Genomic DNA, 22,704 nt, shown 5'->3' on the forward strand with positions numbered 1-22,704 from the left:
TTTTTTGTTAAAGATGATAGGAACTGCAAGAGGTTAGGAAAGAAGGTGTTTATTTTCAACTAGGGTCTCATGCTTAGGCTCTACCACTTTCACTTGGCTTTATGCCCTCCCTAGTTAATTATGATCCAAGCTACCCCCTCTCTGAACCCACCAATATGTAATATTGTGGCTTTCTCATGGAAGAAGAAAGGGATGAAAAGACCCAAGTCCACTAAGACCTTCCCTATGGATTCCCTCATCTCTAGTTTCTCGTCTGAGGTGGCTAAGAAGGTGAAATTGAGAAAAGGAGACACCTCTAACACCAAAACTATCAAGAGGCCTGATTTTGAATGCAAAGTGAATATTGTTGACTTGGAGGTTGAAGAAGAAATGCCTTTTAGAGCCTTTAGAATTTCCAATAAACCAAGCATGAAAGAGAAAGTTGTGAGGGGAAACTATGGGATGGAGCATGAAACCATGAAGTTAGAAAGCAATGCTTAGTTAGAGTCAGGTACTCATAATAGTAGCAGTTTTGCCCATGCCTCTGCTAGTATAAAAATGGAAGACATTACAACACTTTAGAAATCCATGAAGCTGAAAGTAAGGAAGCCCCCCCTTTGAAGAATCCCTCGCCTCCCCCTCCACACATGTAATAGGAAAAAATTCCATTCCAGGTAAGGAGGTTGCGATGGAGACTAAAGCTTAGGGAAACAGATGTTGTGATTTAGGTATGACTAGTGGGAAGGAGCTAAAAAATGTTAAGTAGGAGTTGCAAGCGCTGGATAAAAGCTTCAATAGACTGGTGTATTTCATGGTCATGGTTATGCACTCCTCAACGACCACACCCTACCTCCTTCAGCAAGAGGATGTTCATGACCAAGAAGATGGAAACATGAAAGAGTTATTTAAGTTATTGGATGGAGATTGGACAACCATGTTGTTGTCCAAACCTAGGGAAAAAAAATGATTCTATTAGCTCTGATGTTATGTTTTTTGTTTGCTAACATTAAAGCATTCTATGTTACTTTTAAAGCTCAATCCAAAAGTATCTTAGTTAAATTTGGTTGTCAAAACATGTCAGCATATATATATATATATTGATGTTTTTTATATTACATTTTGGATATCAAGTTCATTAGGGAAGAGGATATTAAACTAGTATCCTAATGTTTCACCTCTCAAAATCTTCCAAGGTGATTTCAAATCACTCCCAATTTTACTTTAGTGGCTCATTTGGCAACATTCCAAATTATAACTATTGTTTTAGGGTTGTATCATCAAATATAATGACAAATTTAGATTTTCATTTTTTAGGCATCCAAAAAGACTTCAAAAAGGGTAGACCACTATTCATGCATTAGGAATATTTATAAGTCTATGGATATGACACTGCATGATTTATTATATTTCAGATTTAAGAAAAACACTTTGTTCAATTAAAAGTACTTAAAATCAACTCTGCTACTAAAAACGTTGTCCATATGAATACTATACTATAAAAAAATATAAAACACTATAATGACATTAGAACTATTTAAACATGCTCAATTACTACATCTTCTCTCACATAGATTTTGTCCAAGGATCTCTCCTATATCAATCATGCAATTAATGAACTTTTGAACATATTCAACTGAGTATGCAAGCCATGTTGTTCTAAGAAAAGGAAATAAGCCCCCCCGCAAAATGAGGCACGCAAAAAAGATTTATTTTAAGAACAGTACAAAGAATTGGAAAAAAAAATCACGGTGAAGGTGAAATTCAGCATTGATCACAAAATTTCATATGGGTTGCTGATTCAACACTGTAACTTGGATTGTCTCCAAATCATCAACTTAATCTGAAACAAATATCTCTAAATAAAAGAAGAATGTCTACTTCAAACAAGAGGCATAATCTGAAAGCCCACGCTATATCTGAGAAGATGTAAGAAGATAAACACCATATACAAAATTTGTTGTACTTCATTGAAACAATTTGCATTACCTTAAACTACTATAAATTATATTATTTCTAAGCCACTTCAATCAGAGCAGCAAAAGAATGAGTCTTTCTTTCCTTACAATATTCCTATCAAATGGAGTGATTGAAAACTGAATACTTAATTTATTACATGCAACACACAAAGAAACTATAGAAGACTGCTAACATCCGGTTGGGAACTAAACTCTTCTGTACTAATGCATTTACCAGTACATTCATAAGGCTTAGGGGGTGACCATTAAAGGAAGCTCCACCGTGAGAAATAATAGTAAAATTACAGTAGTGATGGATACAAATTGAACTAATAGATTCGTAAAAAGTCAGTGTAATCTCAGTTCTTTGCAACCACAATTGCTCTGCAAGTGTTATGCCTTGTCATTTGTTGAGAAGGTTTTTAACATCCAGTGCATCACTTTTCAATTCATGTTGTGTTGGGCATCTATCAAAAGATGAGGTAGAACTGAAAGACTTTTCGGTCATGGAGGATGACTGATCAGGTGAATCCACTGCGTTTGCCCTCTTTGGAAGAACCCTGAAAGACAAGAACAAGGCATCGATTGTGTAAAAACGTTAGCTGGTGCTTTAGGGAAATTTTAGCATAAGTGGATCTAGAATTTGGAAAATAGCAAAAGATATAACCAAATGGCAATCAAACCCCAACAAGCTTTCCCCTCAGTGGATATAAGAAAACTGTCGGGAAAAAATGCACTCAATCTATATGAAATTATATATTTTTTTATGTTTCTAGATTCAATTGTGTGATTATCTTTATGTCAACATTTTGGATCACACTTTGTGATCCATTATCAGAATGAGAGAAAAAGAACACCTAAAAGAATGTTCTATAATTATAGAGAATGGGAATATACAGAAATCAATGAGTACCTTCCTTTGCGACTCTCAAGAAATCTGGTTAAGGATGCCTTTCGTGCTTGTGGTAGTGCTGGCATGGAACAAGTAACGAATCAGATGGTATTCATGGAATGATGGATAAAACAATATTAACATTATCAGATTTCTGCAATCCATATGAATGTATAATTTTATTTCTGAATTTGATTCTGTAAGATTTTTTAGTATTAATATTTCGGACCACACTCCATGATCTATTATTAAGATGAAAGAATACAAGAATAAAATAAAAATATATACTTAATTTAATCCAAAAACTGAATTAAAAACTTCATCAGCGCTAGCATTCACCAATCAAGATTGTGCGAAGGCCTTACCTCTTTTTATGACATTTGAGGTTACCCCTGAGGCAAGTTGTTTTGTAGGTTCTTGTTGATCACTAGCAGGACCAATGGTGTGATTTGTTTGAAATTCCCCATCGCCTGAAAATGATCCAGTAGGCTGGCCAGGCTGAGAAGACAACTGGGATTTTTGGGGATGATGTTGTGGAACGCTCATATTGCAATTTTCTGAAGAAACCTGTGAACTCATTGAAGTCAATGCATTTGGAAGGCATGGATATATAGTAGGTGTGGCCGGTCTACAATGACCATCTATTGCTAATGGTGTGAACCTTTGATGATAGGAATCTGGACCTGTTGCAGAGGTTGAATTTATATTTCCTGCCAATAGCATGATTTTTTGTGCCTGTAATGAAAACCAGAAATTTAGATTAAAGTGAGAAGATTTTTTGATGGAAAATCATATGAAGTAGCAGATAATGCAAGAAATATTCAAATAAGAACCTAATTGGGCTCTGCAAGGCATGCAAGATCATTTGAACTTGAAGCACACATAGATGGGTTAAATGACTCTGATCTTAAATGAACAGTCATCCATAGAGAATGTTCTAAAGTCCCCCAAGTCATCTAGTTCAAGGTATTTCATTGCATTTTTTTGCAGTTAAACATCTTGTTTCCTTGAAGAACCAGCAGTTTGCCAGTTCAGTACATAATCCTAAATGCTTAGTAGAAGATCCCACTTATCAGAAACAAGAACCTAAATGTATGGTGCTTGGTTGTTTTACATTATATATGCAATGTTCAGAATTAGTAAGCTTTGGGGATGGACTTCGAATATTTGCGTACAATTTTAGAGAAACTATGTGGAGAGTTAATGTCTTAAATTAGCAATGCTGCAGATTTTTTATATATATGGTAATTCTTCATATCAAAGATATCTATCACAGCTGTGGGGTTTCAGTTATTCACCGATTTCTAGGTTTTATGCTGACTATTTGCAATCACATTTTTCAAGTAATATAATTGTTTGCCATGCAAGATTTTTTGGAGCATTAATTCTTGCAGCTTAAGCATTTGTTCCTATTGCTTTTGGTTCAAGGTGCTACAGGTCAGGCTGCCTATCCATGAATATTTGCTTGCAGGTTGACTAAAAAATTGAGGGGTCAAAACTAAGAGAGATAGCATATGGACACGGGAAAGAGAATAAGCATACATGGATCATTTTTTTCTTTTGCTTTTTTTCCATGTTCACATATATCCCAAGTCACCTGCCTAGCTGAAATTGAGCTAAATGTGATATTGCAACGTTGGTATATGAGGGTTTACAGTACAAGGATTTCCATTAAATGCTTCAGTTGGATCACTTTAACACATTGAACCTACAATGGGGTGTGGAGACAATGCCAGAAAATTCCTTCAGAGCATTTTGTCAATATGTTCAGTTTGTGCTTCAGCAGTGAGTAAATCATGAAGTAGGTGAAAAGACCTCATTACTGACAGGGGGTCTGATAATCATTATTGTTTTTGTCATAGATATCTTTCAATTATGGCTGGAAAATGAACACACATGTATTAATAGCCTAATAGTCTATCATTTTTTAGCATTTTTGGTTGATTGGCCCATTTGTGCACCAATATTGAAACATTTCATGAACTACTAGGATAATTAGCCACCTTTTAGAGTGGGCAACTATTGGTGCAGAACATAGCAGATATCAGGTGAAAGTTTAGAAATGACACTTTTGGACCATTTTGTGCTTCACAATTGACAAAATCTGATTTACCATGTGCAAAATTAGACTCAACGGCTACTCGGTGTTTTCCCCTAGTAGGTGCAATTCGTGCTTCAGCGGTGAGCTAGCCTTGAAGTAGACTATAGTTATCAGTATTTAGCATTTGCACCCACATATCCCTAGATCAAAGCTGATTTTTCATTCACTGGCACTACTCAGATTTGAAAATGTTTCCCCCACTTCAGATTATCCTTATATCTAGATAGCTTCTGCGAGTCTCAAACAGGGCATACCTTCTCCGGAGAAACGTCATCGTACACATTTACATCTCCGGCATAAAATATGGTAAGTTGGGCGTTACCTAATTTGCCTGGAACATTAGATGCAGCCCTGCAAGTAGAGAGAGAACATGCTGGTCCATGAAATTAAGACAGAAGCTCCGACATGTCAAATGTAAAGTTATATTCAACACCAGTCGTGGGTATATTATATTATATTTACCCAAATTGTGTAGTGCCAACTGAAGAGGGAGAAGTACCACACCAGACAGAGGCCTGTTTTGTTGACGGAATGCTTGAAAAATGTTGCCCACATGAAATAGCTATTGACCGTTCTTTGAATGGAGAAACTAAGAACTTTCTGGCATTTGAAGACAAGAGCGAGGGTTTTTCTGTTACAAAACCTTGAGCTTGTTCAATAGAATGATTGAAATAGCTCCGATCATCAACTGTTTGGGCCAAAATTGTTGCAGGAAATGCTCCAAAACGTTGATCTGGATTACCATTTGCTACAGGAAATAGTCTCCTAGACTCAGCAGTATCATTTGATTTGGGACTGAAATTGAAGGATCCCTGTTACACAAAACGGAAATCAATCAATTAAAATGTCTTATCTTTCATTGCAGGAAATCAAATCATATTTTATTAGAACATGGAATTTTATGCTATCATGGATGTATAAAAAGTTTATGCTATTATGGATGTTTATACAGATTCATATAGTAATGAAATGAGTTTCCTGTCCTGCACTGAAGAATCTAGACTATCAAATCTTATGTTTCAGGATTTGATTGTGTTTTTTTTGCATCAACTTTTCGGATTACATTCTCTCATTAAACATCAGGATAAGAGAAAGAGAGCATCAATTGAATTTAGAAGCATAAAATTTGGTAGTTTCATATGGATTGTGGAAATCTTCTAGTTTCTTAATCTTGAATAACTACTAGTTCAATGGAGGATGGTGTTTTTAGCCAAACAAAACCAGAAGCTTAAGCAAACATTGAAAACTTGTGGGTTGGGGTACTAAAATATGATACTGAGCTATCCTTTGAAGATGGAGGGAAGAAGGCATCACACAACTGGCTGGTCTAGATTCATTAAAGAGTCGAAAGTATTAGATCCAATCAAGAATTTTCAATAATCATAGAAATTTTTTAGCAAGGGCATTAGCATTTCTAAATGATTCTTCAAATATCGTGCTAAGGCAGTAAGCAATACAAAAGTCTTTCAAGAATGAAATTGTACTATGTTTATTCATCGTGAGATTAACTTAAAGAAAATGAATAATTAGCTTTTACATGTATAGATAGGGAGAGAAAGCAAGGAGATAGAACTGAATGGGTTTAATGCAAGAATATCACTACAACAATCTATAGGTGAAATCAATTTATTCAACTTGGAGGAGATCAGATTATCATTGGCAAGTAAGAATAAGAGTTGCCACAACATAAGAACTGAAATTTGGGCCTTCTAAATGAATGATCTAGAAGACCTATGCTGCTACAAGCTTAGAAAGACAAACAGAGCACATAAACTACAGAATTACTGAGCATACAGATGGATTGGTTAGTTTAACAGTAGATACACGTGTGTCATGCCAACAATACATGTTGCTGTTTTTGGATAAAATTGTGTGTTTTGTGTAGCAATTTAGGGTTGGACTAATTGTCAATGTTTTTCTTCGGGTATCGTGACATAGCTTAACCACCTCTTGTGTTCTGTAAGTCTAGTGGTTGTATTGGGCATTAACAGGGTCAATCTTTTAGTGCAACAGTAACCCTAGCTTGTAAGAAGTCATATCAGAATTTGGTCATCCTGACCTTGGATAATGTTGGGGGGATTGTTAGACTAACCGCCAATGTTCTCCTTCGAGATCTGTGACATGGCTTAACCACCTCCTGTATTCTGAAGTATAGTGGTTGTATTGGACATTAATAAAGTTAATCTTTTGGTACATCGGCAACCCTAGCTTGTAACATTTGGATCACACTCTTTTCCTTCAAACTCTCAAACTTTTTGGGAAAAAGAAAGCACACAATCTTATTCAGAATCAGCAGCAAGTAAAAGTATAGATTATGGTAATCTGATATCTTTGGTGTAAACAATACATATACCATAGATAAAAGAACAGATGTACAGTGATGAGGAATTTCGATCAACTGGCCGAAGTGTGGATCCTTAATAGCCTGGAACATACCGTTATTGCCAAAACAAAGAAATTTTCAAGAAAAATAGTTCCATAAGCAAGGAAACCAATCTAAGTATCCCATAATTGATGAGCACCAGTAAAGATTCAACTGATTAGGTGGGGAAGAACTAACTACCTGAGAAGCAATTGCACTTCTCTTGCTTGATTTGAAAACATCTGCATGTGGAACGGACTTTGCACTAGACGTTACCAAACAGTCAAATTTCCTCTTGGCAGGTCTTTCTTCCTGTTCATTTTTTACATCCACGAGCTGTTGCAATGCAGAAGCCTTGGTCCAATTTAACCACTCGGTGGTCATGTTTGGCGCAGGTACTGCAACCTCAACATTATATTCAGATCAATATAGATAATTGAGAGCAAGAACCTGAAATTGTAGATAAAAGTTAAACCAAAAAAATTTGGCTGGTATTGTTAGGAGAATTTCACTAATCTTGAAATTAGATTCAGGGAAACCAAAATGGAAAAAAAGAATGCATTAAACTATCCACTTTTGCCAAAAGTAATTGAATAACATATCTTTATCTGCAAGAATTTCCGGGATCGATTGTGTTTAGGTTTTTGTATCAATATTTGGAATCACACTCAGTGATCCATCATCAGGATGAAGCAAAGTAAGAGAGCAAGGAAAAATCCCGATGATCCATCATTATCAGGATGAAGCAAAGCAAGAGAGAAGGACAAATCATAATGACAGATCATGTAGTATGATTCCAAATGTTAATGTAAAAATCCAAACACAATCAATCTCAGAAATTCTTGCAGATAATTATCATAAATTGTGCAAATCTTTTCTCATTAACGTACCTTTATCTTTAGGAGATTTTCGCAGTTGAATGTCCAATTCTGCAAGGTCGTCAGGCTGCTTGCCTGTCATTACCATAGTGACAGCTTTTGTCATGCCATTCAGGGGAAGATTCTCACTTCTACACTGAATATTTTCCTTGGGGAGATTATGAAACCTTAGCAAGGAGGGCTTCTTCTCAGGGTTATAAGCGGAAAAGCAACTCTTACCAGGAGATCCAGTGACATTTCCAACCTTGACAACACTACTACTCAATGAACAACCACTAGCGCCCAAATTCAGAGATACTTGATTGCCATCTTCAATGTTACAAATCTTAGCCTTGCCCGATAAGGAAAGCTGAAGCCCACCTCCATGGCTGTTCTTGTAAGCTTCCTGAATAAGACTAAGACTCGGGCTTTTATCTCTTTCATTGTCTGGGCCTTGTCTATTCCACTTCCTCTCCATCTCACTGCTACTGCTAGCGCCACCTAATCCCATGAAATCCATCTCCATTGTGGTCCCAAAAGCTCTACAAACCAAAAGGCTCTGCCAAAAAAACCTCTAAACTAGTTCCAAACTCCTGAGCAAGGTATTGGGCAGGCAGCAAAAAGATAATAGCCCTCCTTTTGCTAAAAAAGGGACTCAGCATGAGGATGCTGTAGGAAAGCAGAAAAACTAAAAACACAAGCCAATCCAGCCTGAATACTGCCACTTAATCTCATGAAGCCCATCTCCTTCCCGGTTCAGCTGTCTCGGGATTTGTGACAAAGGCTTAACTGCCTCTGTGTACTAAATTTGAAATGGTTATATCATGCACTGACAGATTGGTCTTTTGGTACAACAAAAACCCCACTCTAACATAGAACCTCTACTTGGGTAAGGCTGAGGGGGAGATTGTTGGCAAAATGTTAAGAGGTCCCATCAACCGCCTCCTGTGTGTACCATAAGTTGACTGATTATATCCCACAAAGTGGACTTTTTGGTGCAACGACAACCTCACCTTAACACCAGCAATCAATCAGCTCTGCAGACCAAAAGAAATCCTGAAGAGGGTATTGCACAGGCAGCCAAAATGTAACAGCCCTTCCTTTTGCTAAAAAGGGGATTCAGCCCGAGGAAGCTGTAGGAAAGCAGAGAAACTAAGAACGCAAGCCCAAGTGGCCTAGAACTCACCATCATCTCGCTGTTGTTCTATTCCATGAGACAGGGAATCCTCATCCAGTCCCCTGTTCAATGAAAAAAAGCTTCCTCTGTAATCTAGCAGATTGTTTCAATTGGCTCACACTCCGTATAGTTACAGTAAGCACATACAGATTTGCAACTACCAATTTTTCTTAAAAATTTTCTACTACTGTTTTTACTCAAACTGGTTGGCTCTTAGGCGAACACTTCGTACTCCGTAAGGAATAGCTAAACAGATTTCGTGGAGGACTCCATCTAAGGAAAACTCTGCAAAAATTGATGAGATCTGAACCCCCCCAAAAAAAAACGCAATTAAATTTAGAACTGGCAGAGAATGCCTGCCTCTGGTATCCATGTCTTTATTTTTGTGGTTCCAGATGGTGACCGGCCACATCCGGTTATTCAGGGAACGCGAAGACCGGTGCTGTCAGTTAACTGCACGTGCAAGTACTATAAACGGGAAAATTTATGATAAAATCCAAGAACGTGCATAATTAGGTGATGATGTGGTGGGAAATGTTTACACGCGTAAGTCATCGATTCATCCCAGAGAGCTTGGAGGGCTTGCAAACCGTTCTCCTTTGATAATTCGAGCGGAAATTTGCGCCGATGTAAGCAATGATAAGAAAATGATTTGAAGAGTAATATGTTGTGTCAGAGTGTACTTACGTGAAAATTTCACCGTGCTGACGTGGAACACGTTTTATACGTTTCCTCATTTTGTGTTCATAATTTTTCTCTACCCTTGTCTCTCTACCTTTATGTCGTCAATGGTTTTGGCATTTTATTTTTAAATTCATTTTAATATATTTCATTTACTATTAGAATACGAATACTTTAAAATTTTAGATTTTTTTATCAGATTTAGACTAAGGTTGCAGCTTTGCCTCTAGAACATTTAGTTTAAATTTTACAATTTTTATTTTTTTAAACATATTTTTTATTGATCATTCTATAGGTTGGAAAGTTTATAGCAAGTTAGATTGTGATCTTGTTATCACAATTCAATTGTATAGTTCTGTGTCAAATTCATTGACCTATATTTCATGAATAGTGGTTCACATGAACCCATTTCTCACGAAGATGAATGAAACACTTCCACTTACTACATCTACGTGATGCTCATAAAGGTGAAGCATTGGGACTTCCTAAGAGGTCACTCATCCCAATACTACTCGAACTAAAACATGTGTAACTACAAAGTTTCCTCCATGGGTAAGTCCACTTTTGCTTGCAACCCTATTTGCAAAAATTTTAGAGAGTACTTTGATTTATGAACCATTCATTATAAAGCTCCTTAAACAATTGATGAGCTTAAGTAGTTTTATAATGAATGGTTCATAAGTTACAACACTTGCTAAAGGTTTTTAAAATGGTTTTGCAAGCAAGTGGGCTTAACCATGGAGGAAACTTTGTAGCTAAGCATGCTTGAGTTGGAGTGGTACTAGGATGGGTGATCTCCAAAGAAATCTCAATGCTTCACCTATATGGGCATCACCTAGATGCGATGAGTGTCAACTATTTCATTCATCTATAGTTACAAGATTGTGATTCCAAAGGCAAAACCATGAAAATAGGTCAAATTAGCCTTGACCTTAGACTTGAACAAGTCAAACCAAGTATGGGTTCACTTGTTGAGTCAACAAACTCAACTTACTTGTCGAGTCTCGAGCTTAGGACTTGGTTAAACGCAAGAAGACATAAAGTGAAAAATATTACTTCTTTAACCCATTTTTAAAACTTTTTTTTACGTTTATAGCTTTCCTCAAACATTTAAAAAATAATAATAAATAAATATTTTTTAAAAAAATTTTAAAAACTACATCCTTTCATTTGCAAACACAAGGAAGAGAGGATAAAGGGATTAGAGAAGAGTATTGTTATTTCAGAGAGCAAATTAGCAGAGGGGGAGGCTAGAGCATAGAAGACCCATTGGAGATCCCTAAAAATGAGAGTGAAGAATCTAAGAATGATGAGGGTAAGGATGAGGATGCAATGAGTTCCAAGTGTTTCACTCATCCATAGTTACAAGACTCTACGAGTCTAGAGGAAAAACCATGAAAATGGGTCAAGTTGACCTTAGCCTTAGACTCAACCAAGTCAAATCGATTCAAGGTTGACTCACCAAGTCAACGAAACTCAACTAACTCATCATGTCATGAGCTCAGGACTCAGTTAGCAAAAATAAGGTATAAAGTAAAAAAGGGTCTTTTTTAACCCACCGTGTTTAACCTTTCTAGGTTTATAGATTTCCTCAAACACAAAAAACAACATTCTTTCATTTGTAAACATAAGGAAGTGAGGAGAAAAGGATTAGAGAAACAAATGTTGGGTTTAGAGAAATGACCAACAAATTGATTGAAAGAGGAGAAGGATAGACCATGATGAGACCCTTTAGAGGACCCTGAGACTAAAAGTAAGGAATTTAAGGATGTGAATGTCATTTAAGATGAGACTCAGACACAGGTAGAGATCATAACTGCAAAATCTTCCAAGACCTCTCTTAGGCACACATGTAGGAAGGTTACAAGGTCAATAGGTCATTGATATAGGTCGTAATAAACCTTCATCTTCTAGGATTTAGCTTTTATTTTGATATATTTCTTAAAATTTTAATTCTATGGATTTCATGTTCCATAAATATTATACTCATTTGATCATAACACTATTTATATTTCTAATCTATTATTTAGTTTAACTTATTTCTTTTGAATAAAGTTGTATTTAAACTTTTGTGATCAATGTAAACTTGTGTATATGTGTAAAGTAGCTTCTATTTATTTTAATTGTTGTGTATTTAATATTAATTTATTACATAGTGCATGAAAAGAGTTTAAAATTCTTAAAAATCTTTGAATTCCTTAGGTTTCTCAATTTGTCAAGTCCTTGTTGAGTTTTTGTTGACTCCAAAATATCAAGCCTAAGTTCAAGTCAAAAATCAACTTTCTAAGTCCAAGGTGATTTTGAGTCTTGTAACACCAAATCCATCCTCATGAGAGATGGGTTTTTGTGAACTAGTAGTCTTGAAGTTACATGTGTCTATAAGTTTGAAAAAAAAACTATATAGTTGAATCTTCATCCCAATATCATAGTTTCATAAATATAATAGATAGTAAGGCTCACCTATGTTATGTATAGAATTGATCTTGAGATCTAGTAATATGAATAATCTATTTTAGGGGAGATACCCTACTATTCTATGGCCCAAAAGTTGATCAGTTGATTCTTACAGCCCCTAGTGTACCTTCACTCTCCTCATTTTATTAGTTCACAATGCAAGCTAACTTCAATTTTTCCCAAGTAAGTTGAAGGTGGTACTTTGATCTTACAGACATGTCCTCTTACGGTGTTTGGTTGACTAGAATCTTAAAATGACTTGATTGATTAAAGAGTATAGGTGATTCCCAGTGTCTTGTACCTAGATAAAAAGTTGAGAAGAACCCTCATTTGAGCAGTTCCCACTTCCTTGGTTGTTGGTGAACCTCCTCATGTGGGTACTAGGCCTTGGGCATAAGTCCCAAGTTGTATATGGACTTTTTGGTCCAATACTACTTTGGGCATCCCTCTTCCATCCACTTATTAATACAACTATTTACATGAACTCGGTGAAATTTTAGTTTTTTTTTTTTTCAATTTTTAGTTTTTACAAATTAAATTTAATGATAAGAAACAAAGTTTTTGTTTGGAGCTTAATCAAACTCAAAGGCTAAATTCTTCCCACTTGTATTGGTGTAGTTTTCCCCATATTATTAAACAAGGGTTTGGGGGTAGTTCCCCCTAGATGAAGTTAGAGGTGGTGCTAGGAGTTTAGGGACAATGTGAGGTCCATGAGCAAAGCCAAAAAAATACATTTATTATAGTATAAAGGCATCAAGAATTATTTCTCTATTGGCCAACATATTCTAACCCTAAATTTGTAACTAACATAAGTCTTGTTAAAAGTACTTAGGGTCAGAGTTAGGGTTTTTTCACATGAGAATTTGGTAGCTTCTTACAACAGTATTGAGTTGTAAGGGTTTGTAGATTGTAATTAAGTTAATTTATTGGATAATATTATTGGACTCTCGATTTTGTGGATGTAGCCTGAGATTGGATGAACCATGTTAAATCTTTGTGTCTTTTTTTTTTTTTTTTTTATGAGTGTTGTTATTCCTCTTCTTTGTTAGATAAATCCACACTTAACTATTAGATATATGTCTTTAAAGACCTAATAATAAATCTTTTTATAGTCTATGATATCAGAGAATTTGCATATGGATAATATGAAAGCTACCTCATCATATTTGTATGACATACCTATATGCTACAAACTAGACATACCTACCTCACCCCTTCTAATAAGTTCTTTTATTTTTTGAATCTGCTCCTCTTTGAGCAAATTCTTCTTGGAGGTTATTGTTAAAGAACTTGTGTATTTGTCATTGTAAGTTGGCATGATAAAAGAAATATTGTGCATTATGTCTGATTATTTCTTGTGTGAGATGTCATATGTATGTTGGTGTAAGGTTATGTTAGAACAATTAATTTGTTAATGTCAATAACATAACAAGATTTGATGAATATTTAACTCAACATATTGGAGATTTCTTATAAGTATTACTTCTAAAAGATGTTTAGAAGTTATAATGAAACAACCTAGTTCAAAAAAATGTTAAATTATGTTTGAGATATGAATCAAAGAGAGGTAGTGTCAAAGAAGAACTAATGTGTATTGTCTTTGATTCATGCTCATTTGATACACAACTTTTTAGTTGGCTTAAAGTAATGTTGTTACAATGATTAATTTATGTAAGTAACATAACATAATTTAATGAAATAACTTAGTAGAATAGAAATGAAATTGTTGAATAATTTTCAAAGTGTAACTTCTATATAGTGTTTAAATGCCAAGAAAAAACAACCTAATTGAACAAAGTTAGAATTATGTTGAAGATATCACTCAAAGAGAGATAATGTCAAATCAGAATCAAAGCTCTAAACATGATGCACTGGGGCCATTGCTGAAACAAATTAGAATTTATAAAAATAAGGTATTTTTTGACTAACCTATGAACAAAATTGCATATAAACTAGATAAAAATATAAGTACTCGATGTTGTTTATTAAATAGCCATTTGTTAAATTATTATTTTTAAATATTTCAATTTTGTGTCTTTAAAACTAATAGATGTAAAATTTGTTTATCCTCTTATTAATTATTTCAACTATAATATTTCATATTTATCTTATTTCACCTTGTTAATAATCTTCAAAATTGTATAAACTAAAATTGGCTCCAATATAACTAAATAATAATTGCATTCCATAATATTGGCCTACGATCCTTCAAATACAAAATAATATCTTTATGATATGGGACAAAAAGTAAAGGAAGATATGATATGAAAATAATTGTTAATATATCAAAAATTAATAGAATTGAATATATGTTTATCGATACTATAATTTAATTATGAGCCTAATATCTTACACCAAACTAATATTGTAATTTTAAAGATTTAAAGTAACTTAATCATTTTTTAAAATCAAATATAAATACACTAAAAATTCTAATCAAACTATTTTAATTAATCTTTTCTTGGTTGATTTGTTATCAAATAATTAAACTTATTGAATGCATTCATGTAATGTCTCTAATATAAACTTTAATAGATATTATTGTAATAATGGCCCCTCAATTATGCAAAGGCCCATTTTCTTTCCTCTCATTCTTATAAGGGCTTCTTCAAACTAAGTGTTTCGGATTAAATATGTTGAGAGTTAATATTTAATTGGAATATGAATATATGTTGTCAATCATGATAACACCAATCTCTACTGCAGCAATATCCTTGCAACACTATTTTGCATATTTTCAATCTTATTTCATCAATTATGATTCTTGACGGTGTATCATTATTAATTATATATGCATATAATTTATTTCTCACTTAGGCCTCGTTTTAGTGTTCATGGCCTTCTCTATCTAACATGCTTGATCCAATTCAATTTTAACAAAAAATCAAACTTCCTCTCTGCATTTAGGGCTTCTCATCCCAATTTTGGTCATTATTGGAAGGACCTAGTCACCCAAGGTAACTATGTACTCACAATTAGGGTCCAAATTCAAATCATATAATAATTGTCTCGTTGGGGTGGGAAATTAAATCTTATGTTAGTTTTGCTCCAAAATTTAAACCCTAAAGCACTTCGAAGAATTATAACAGAAGCCCTCCACCCCCTCATTTTCATCAATCAATAAGGCAATTTCATTCTCAACCACTTGAAAGTACTCAAGAGAAAGATATCAAGCATCCAATGTATTGAAGAGATGGAGTAGGTTTTAGATCTATAAAATTTATGATGGTATAAGTGATATAAAAAAGTCTAAAGTCAACTTTGCAAATTCACCATCAACATATTTATGAGCATTTCAACACAAATAAGGCATTGAAGGTCTAAACATTTATTTTTTAGGATCAGGCTTTTCTATCCAACAACACTCTTTTAATTCCATTTCAACTTCAAGGTTGATTTTTAAAGTTGGGTTTGACCTAGGAAAACCCCTTTCAACCTAATTTTTTTTCTCTTTTTTGTGTGCAAGTGATAGGTGGAAAATCAATAAAATTAGGTATTAATCAAGTGTTAGGAAAGCTATTGGACAAATTTCCACATATTCAAAAAGGTTGGGAACCCATCTCCTTACTCATCTAAGTCCCTTCAATTTTCTTCAAATTTCAACCATAGGTGTGTCCTTATCCATACACTCTAGAAGTCTTAAAGAAATATTCATTTCTATTTATTATTTTGATGTACATTTTGAAAGTCATCATTTTGGCATATTTGACCCTATTTCTTGCATTCCTCTTTTATAATTATATAATCATCTTCAACTCCCAAAGAAGGACCACTAAATCCACCTTGTGTCCAAACAATCTTGATCCAAGTGGATTAGTCTCCCTCTAATGTCAGATGAAACTATTCAACTGTAATCTAAGATATACCTTTTGGACAAATTTTATAGTTTAGGTTTCTAAGATTGCACCAAATAAGTCTTAAAGGAATACTTTCAAAGTTCAAGAATTGGATCCCATGTGAACTCTAGGATTGGAAATTTCTACCATGGTGCACTCTAGTAATATATTTTTAGGATCTACTTCCTCAAAATCCATCTTGACAAAAAAAAAATAGAGTTAAAAAAAAATGATTGATTGGGTGGAAAATATTTGTAAACAAAAATTCAAGGTATTTATTAGATCAAAGAAGGGGTACTATGGAGCAAAAAATAATCAACACTTTCCAAAAAAAAATATGGACCATTCTATTGAGAATGATTATAATCTTCTATTACATAAAACAAAAGAAGAAGAAATTTTGATGGAACAACTCCACTATGGAAGTTATTAAAACATTCTAATTTTTTTGAGGAAGTGTATTGTACCCATGTGAATTCTAGGATTGGAAATTTCTATCATGGTACACTCTACAAATATATTTTTAGGATCTACAACTTCAAAAAACATCTTGACAAAAATAGAGTCGAAAGAATTGATTTCGTGGGTGGAAAATCTTTGTAAACAAGAAATCATGATATTTATTAGATCAAAGAAGGGGCTCTGTGGAGAAGCAAATAATCAACACTTTCCAAATAAGATATGGCTCATTCTATTGAGCGTGATTATAATATTCCATTCTATAAAACTAAAGGAGGAAAATTTACGATGGAACAACCCCACTATGGAAGTTATCAAAATATGGAGAGTCTAGAGCCCTCGCCCCTCATTTCTCATCTAGCCCTACCTTGTTAGGAAACCCTAAGAAATTTTTTTTGTTATTTATAGGAGTCACATTGTAGGTAAAAATCCTAAAATTGAAAAAATCATTGATGTTGATCTAGGAGATTCGGAAAAGGAGAACGAGTATTGTAGGAGGTTGGGCAGATTAGCTAAAATTCATTATAGACACAAGCAAGAGGCAAATGGGTATCTAGATATAGAGGGGGAGGTGTTAGGCTTTGGAGAAAGTGGGAATAAAATCCTTGAATAAAAGAGATGGCTAGAAAGAATTTGAAGGAAGGGAAGGAGGAGAGAGGTGGATACTTGAGAGGAGACATCAAATTTTGTGGAAGGGAAGTTGAAAATCAAGGAGGCAATAAGTAACGATCCATCCCATGTCTTTTCTAGCTTCTCCATGAAGCCTTATAACTTCAACCATGATACCTACCTAGGCACTCATGCCTCTAAAGATGTTTCGCCTATAACTACCTCCTCCCCTAAGAGGAATGATAAAAAAAGAAAAAGATAAGTTTTTTTTCTAACTTCCCAGTGTTGTAGGTGAAGGAAAAAGACCCCCCAAGGGAAATTGTTTTTTTTTTATTACTCTGGCAAAGGATATCATGAAAACTAGTAGTGAGATAAATGAGCTCAAAGTGAGGTTCTCATCTCTGGATGAGAGCTTTAGAACCCTTTCAAGGTTTGTTGTTAAAGTGATTGATGTTGCGATCACTACCCTTCAGTTGTTTCTACAAGAGAAAGAGGAGGAAGGCATTGGAATAGAGGACTCTAGGCCTATGAGTTCCTCACTAAAGATTGGACTAATGTGTTGTTGGATGGAAAGGGAAAAGAGAAGACTAAGATTTAGACTTTCTCTTATTTTTGTTTTATTTTTTTCTTACTATATTATGCCAATGTATTCTAGCTTTGATACTTTTTACTGGTCTTGTATGACTTTAAACTTTATGCTTTTAAGACTTTATATGTTAAGTAGGTTTAAGTGGTATAGTTACTTTAGTAACTTTGATTTTTCCTTTTGTAACTGTAATATGGATTATGGTAGTAGTACTTCGATGGTTATGAAGATACCTATTCAAGGGGATCTTGGGAGGTTGTTTTTGTTTTAGTTATTAAGGATTAAGGGTGGTATGGTAATGTTTTTTAATTGCTTGTAGTTTATTGTTTAGACTACTGCTATTTTATAAAAGGGCCAACCTTCTAGTTTTGGATGCTTTAATATCAAAAACATTTAAAATTTTCAAATGGTAGGTATTTTTCTATGTATTTGATGGTAAGAGAGTATAGTTAATATCATCTATATTTTCCTAAACAAAATCACTATGATATAAAAATAAATAGGGTTATTAACAATCACTGTTAGGCTATTGCCAAAGGTAATAAGAGTGAGATATGAATCTAAGATTAAGGTTTTCATTTCCTACCATAGCTTATAAGTCTAATGATTAATTAATATTTTTATTTCAATAAGAGATAGATCATGTTTGAATTTCCCTTATTGGTTTATTCCATGTGAAGAACACCACATTTCTAGAACATGTTCATTCCAATTCGTGTATTCCTTGTAAATTGTGTTTATCTATTATGAGCCATCTTTGACGGATGCAATATTTTTTACATTTCCTAAGAAAGGGATTAATAAAGATAATCTTATATGTCTTATCTTAAGATCCACTGCCTATTAATGTAATGGTGTCATTCTTCCTAAGTGGACCATGATCTAAGATTCTTTCCTTTTATATAATCTTGTCACTACTTCTATCAATTAATTGATTCACGATCTTACTCCCCTTCACACTTGCCTCTACTATTGACATGTACCAAAAATAAATTAGAATATTGTACTTCCTTGTCTTTGCCCATTTTATTTATGGAAAATTTGATTCAATTAATAATTAAACTTTATCAATTTTATTTTATGATCTTATTTATATCATACTTGAATCTATTATATTAATTGGTATTTCCATAAATTCATAAAAATATAATCACACTAATTTCTACTCTTACATGTAAAGATGTTCTTGAGCATCATCTAGTTTTATGAATGATATTACTCAACATTAAACTAAATAACACTTTGTCAAAAAAATACTTATAAAAATAAATTACTTTTTTGTCTAATATTTACTAATTACTGAACAAAATGTTCATTAGTTAGTATGCAAGAGTCTACATCACAATGGTAAATTGTGAGCCTCTTATCCAAAAGATCTTGGGTTTAAGTATATTTGAACTTAACAGATAATAATAAATAATTTCAAAAACTAGTAATAAGTAATCTAGGCTTTAGCCAATTATCTAACAATTTTTTTTGGCTAATTATTGAATAACCCAATCATTGATTTAAATTATCCCATTTCATAATAATGAAAAAGATGTATTTTGCAAATTGTTTTACAAAAACATAATTTTCTTTTAGAATTCTACATCACATGATAATATTTAAAGTATATATAATTATGATCTCTATAAATTATTAAATTAATGATAATGTTATATATATATTTTTAAATAGGAAGTTCCACTTTGAACATTCACAAGTAAAATTAAACTAATGTATTGAATTAAATTTATATTGCAATAAATGCTAGATAGGGCTTTTGAGTTAGAAAAAATATACAATGGAAGAAAATCATGTGAGCCTTAATGAAATTTAGAGGTGAAAGTGTGTCTCTTTACGCTAATCTATGTTTAATATATTTTTGTACTAATCCTTTTTTATGCCATTGTACATAGTGTCTTAACTACATAGTCATAACACATTATTTTGTTTAATTTGATGCACTCAATAACCTAAAACTTTGTTTTAAAATTGAATTCATTCTACCTATGTTTAGATCAATCTCAAATCTTAGATTAACAATTTCATGCTTCTTAAAATTTCATAATATTTGAGTGCCCTTTGCCTAGTTTAGATCTACTGGGGAATATTTGATCCTTTCATTTCCAATTTGAATTTAATTATGCTCCTAATACAATATAACTCAATATTACTATTCTTTTTGAATCACATGCCAAATTTTTTATGTTATCTGCCTAAATTTTATATGGCATCGAATCATCGAAATGATACAATTAATCACCAACTATATCTAAAAAAGGTTATCCTTATCATGCACTAAAATACATAATAGTTTTTTACCTCTATCAACTCTTTAATCTTTACATAGGTCTTCATAATTATAGTATCTATTACATTAGCAATGACATAATCCTAATTCTTGCACTTGTTTTACAACTCATACATTGATTTATCTAATATAATTATACCAAGTCTCAACTATTCGACACATTGTTACTTACATCATTTCTAGCTACTTGTGTATCCATTGCATATAGTTCTTACTATATTTTTATAATTATATTATAAAATCATTGAATTGATCAATGTGACTTGAGTGGAGTTGAGGAGCCTTGAGGATTTTCTAAATTACAATAGTACTAACAAATAGGAATAAATTTAAAGCCCCAAAACCCTACTTAAAGGCTATTCTTAGAAACTTCAAGGATGTTCCTTTGGTCTTGGTTTGGATTTTCTCATATTTTCACATTGTTAATAATAGTTAAATTTAAAAAGGTGCTAAATATGCCACATGATCCAAAAAAAATTACAAGAGGATGCCAAATTAAAGTATGTATATAAAAATTGAAACAATGGATTCATATTGGAAAATTATTTTGAGGAAAATCATGTTGATATCTCTAAGTCTTGTTGTCTATTAGTGTCAAACACTTAGTCATATATAAGGTAGAGCTAGACGGTCATCACTGCGGCCGAGCTACTCTAAATAGGTTGAGTCATGTAAAGACTTGTGAATAATCATGTATATGTCAAGCTCTATAGGAATCGAGAAATTCTTTGGTCACCGAGTATTATCAGTATAAGTCGAGCCTAGTGAATGCTCAGCAGACAGAGAACATAGATTTCAAGTTATACAAAATGAGCTTAGTATAGTTAAGGTCAAGCAACAAAATAAAGTATAGTTATGACTGAGCATCAGAAATGGTGAGTGTCGAGTAACATAGAGAGAACATAAAAGTTTGTAATGTTACAAACTTTGAGGTAAACCATTTCAAGCTGACACGGACATGACTAATGATTGTAGATTTCGTTATATAGGTTGTTATGCATTTTGATATGGATCATTGATCCCTATGAGGAATGAACAACCAATCAGATGAAGAGGCACAAAAGGAAGCATCTAGAAGACTCCACATAAGTCGTTAAATAGGAAGATCCAAACCCTATTTTAATATACAAGAGTGAGCTATCACAAAAGAGATTGCAAAGTGTGTGAAGGAAGCAAACAAGTTATGTTTTGGATGTTGCATGCAAGAGAGAGTTGAGAAGAATAGAGGTTAGCGAACTTATGAAGCAGTGAAGGACTCAACAAATCTATATAAGATTGGAGATAAGATCAAAGATTGGAAGGAGGAGATCCGTAATTAGGAATTGTAGTGAAGACTAAAGGATTAGGTACTAAGATAGTTCTAACAGATTGAATCAGGGAAAATCTCTTAACATAGTGGTTTTAACAGACCTTTGTAAATATCCTAATAATTCCTTACTTTATTGTAAGTGTAAAATCCTTTAATAGGGTAAGACCTAATAGTCTTAAATACCTTCACCATGGTAGACCCCTCACAGGGTAGATCATCAGAAGTGATCAAAATTATAACCCTAACATGTTAACTTTGTTTCTGCAGTAGTGAAGATTTGTGGGTGCCATCCTCACCCCAGTTTTACCTTCACCTTGGAGGGTTTTTGGGTAACCAAATGTTTTGTGTCAAGTGTTTACATATCATGGATGTGATTAATGGTTAGATCAGTTTATTACAACACTTGGTTTTACAATTTATGTTATGCATAAAACTAGATATGAGAAGGTTAATATGGTGGATGCAGTAAAGTTATAATGAAGGATAAAAATTTATAGATCCTTATTCATCTCCCCCCTCTCTCCCTATCTTAGTTTCCCCATTAAACTTTCAACAATTAGTATTAGAGCATTGGTTATCTTAAAGGAAGTCTAACAACTTGTGAGTTTAGATCTTAGAGATGGAGGTTTACAAATTGGAAAAGGTTATTGACATCCAACTCATACTACAACAACTTTAAGTGGAAAGAGAGGAACTGGGTAAATCCCTTAGAAAGAGAAAGAACTTGGCTATTCAACAAAATGATACACATTATGAAGAAGATGACATATTAGGATTTCTTGACAATGGAAACTCTAATGAGAATGATGTAGTCATTGTAGATCTATTGGAGAAGAATAGGAACCTAAATGAAGAAGTTAGGGGATTGAAGAGAGAACATGAAGTTCAATTAGTAAGGCTATGTGAAGTGACCAAAAAAAAGAACAAGGTTGAAGAAGAAAATGTTGTAGCTGAGGAAGAAAAAAGACAAATGGCTATCAAACTTGAAGAAAGGTCATCTAATGTGCAAAAGTTTAAAAATACTCAACTAGACATGATGAATCAACTAATGCTTGGAAATCAGGAATTGAATAGGAAAGACATGGAGATAGAAAATTTGAGATCACAAACTGGCCTACTCAGGAATGAGTTAAGATCTGAGAAAGAACTTG

At 33.5% G+C, this 22,704-nt stretch overlaps 1 protein-coding gene across 1 annotated transcript; it reads right to left on the reverse strand.

Moving 5' to 3' along the window:
* Nucleotides 1-1,961: 1,961 nt before the first annotated feature.
* LOC149567227 (uncharacterized) lies at nt 1,962-9,677 on the reverse strand. The gene is made up of 7 exons (XM_089820404.1): nt 8,180-9,677; nt 7,491-7,687; nt 5,390-5,739; nt 5,182-5,278; nt 3,192-3,561; nt 2,848-2,905; nt 1,962-2,494 (listed from the first exon to the last, which is right to left on the reverse strand). The coding sequence occupies exons 1-7, from the start codon at nt 8,670-8,672 to the stop codon at nt 2,338-2,340; spliced, it is 1,722 nt and encodes a 573-aa protein (XP_089676530.1). The 5' UTR covers nt 8,673-9,677; the 3' UTR covers nt 1,962-2,337.
* Nucleotides 9,678-22,704: the final 13,027 nt, after the last annotated feature.

Source organism: Cupressus sempervirens, chromosome 3 (assembly GCF_028749045.1).
Source record: "Cupressus sempervirens isolate cs-2001-9-10 chromosome 3, ASM2874904v1, whole genome shotgun sequence".
NCBI classification, from domain to species: Eukaryota; Viridiplantae; Streptophyta; class Pinopsida; order Cupressales; family Cupressaceae; genus Cupressus; species Cupressus sempervirens.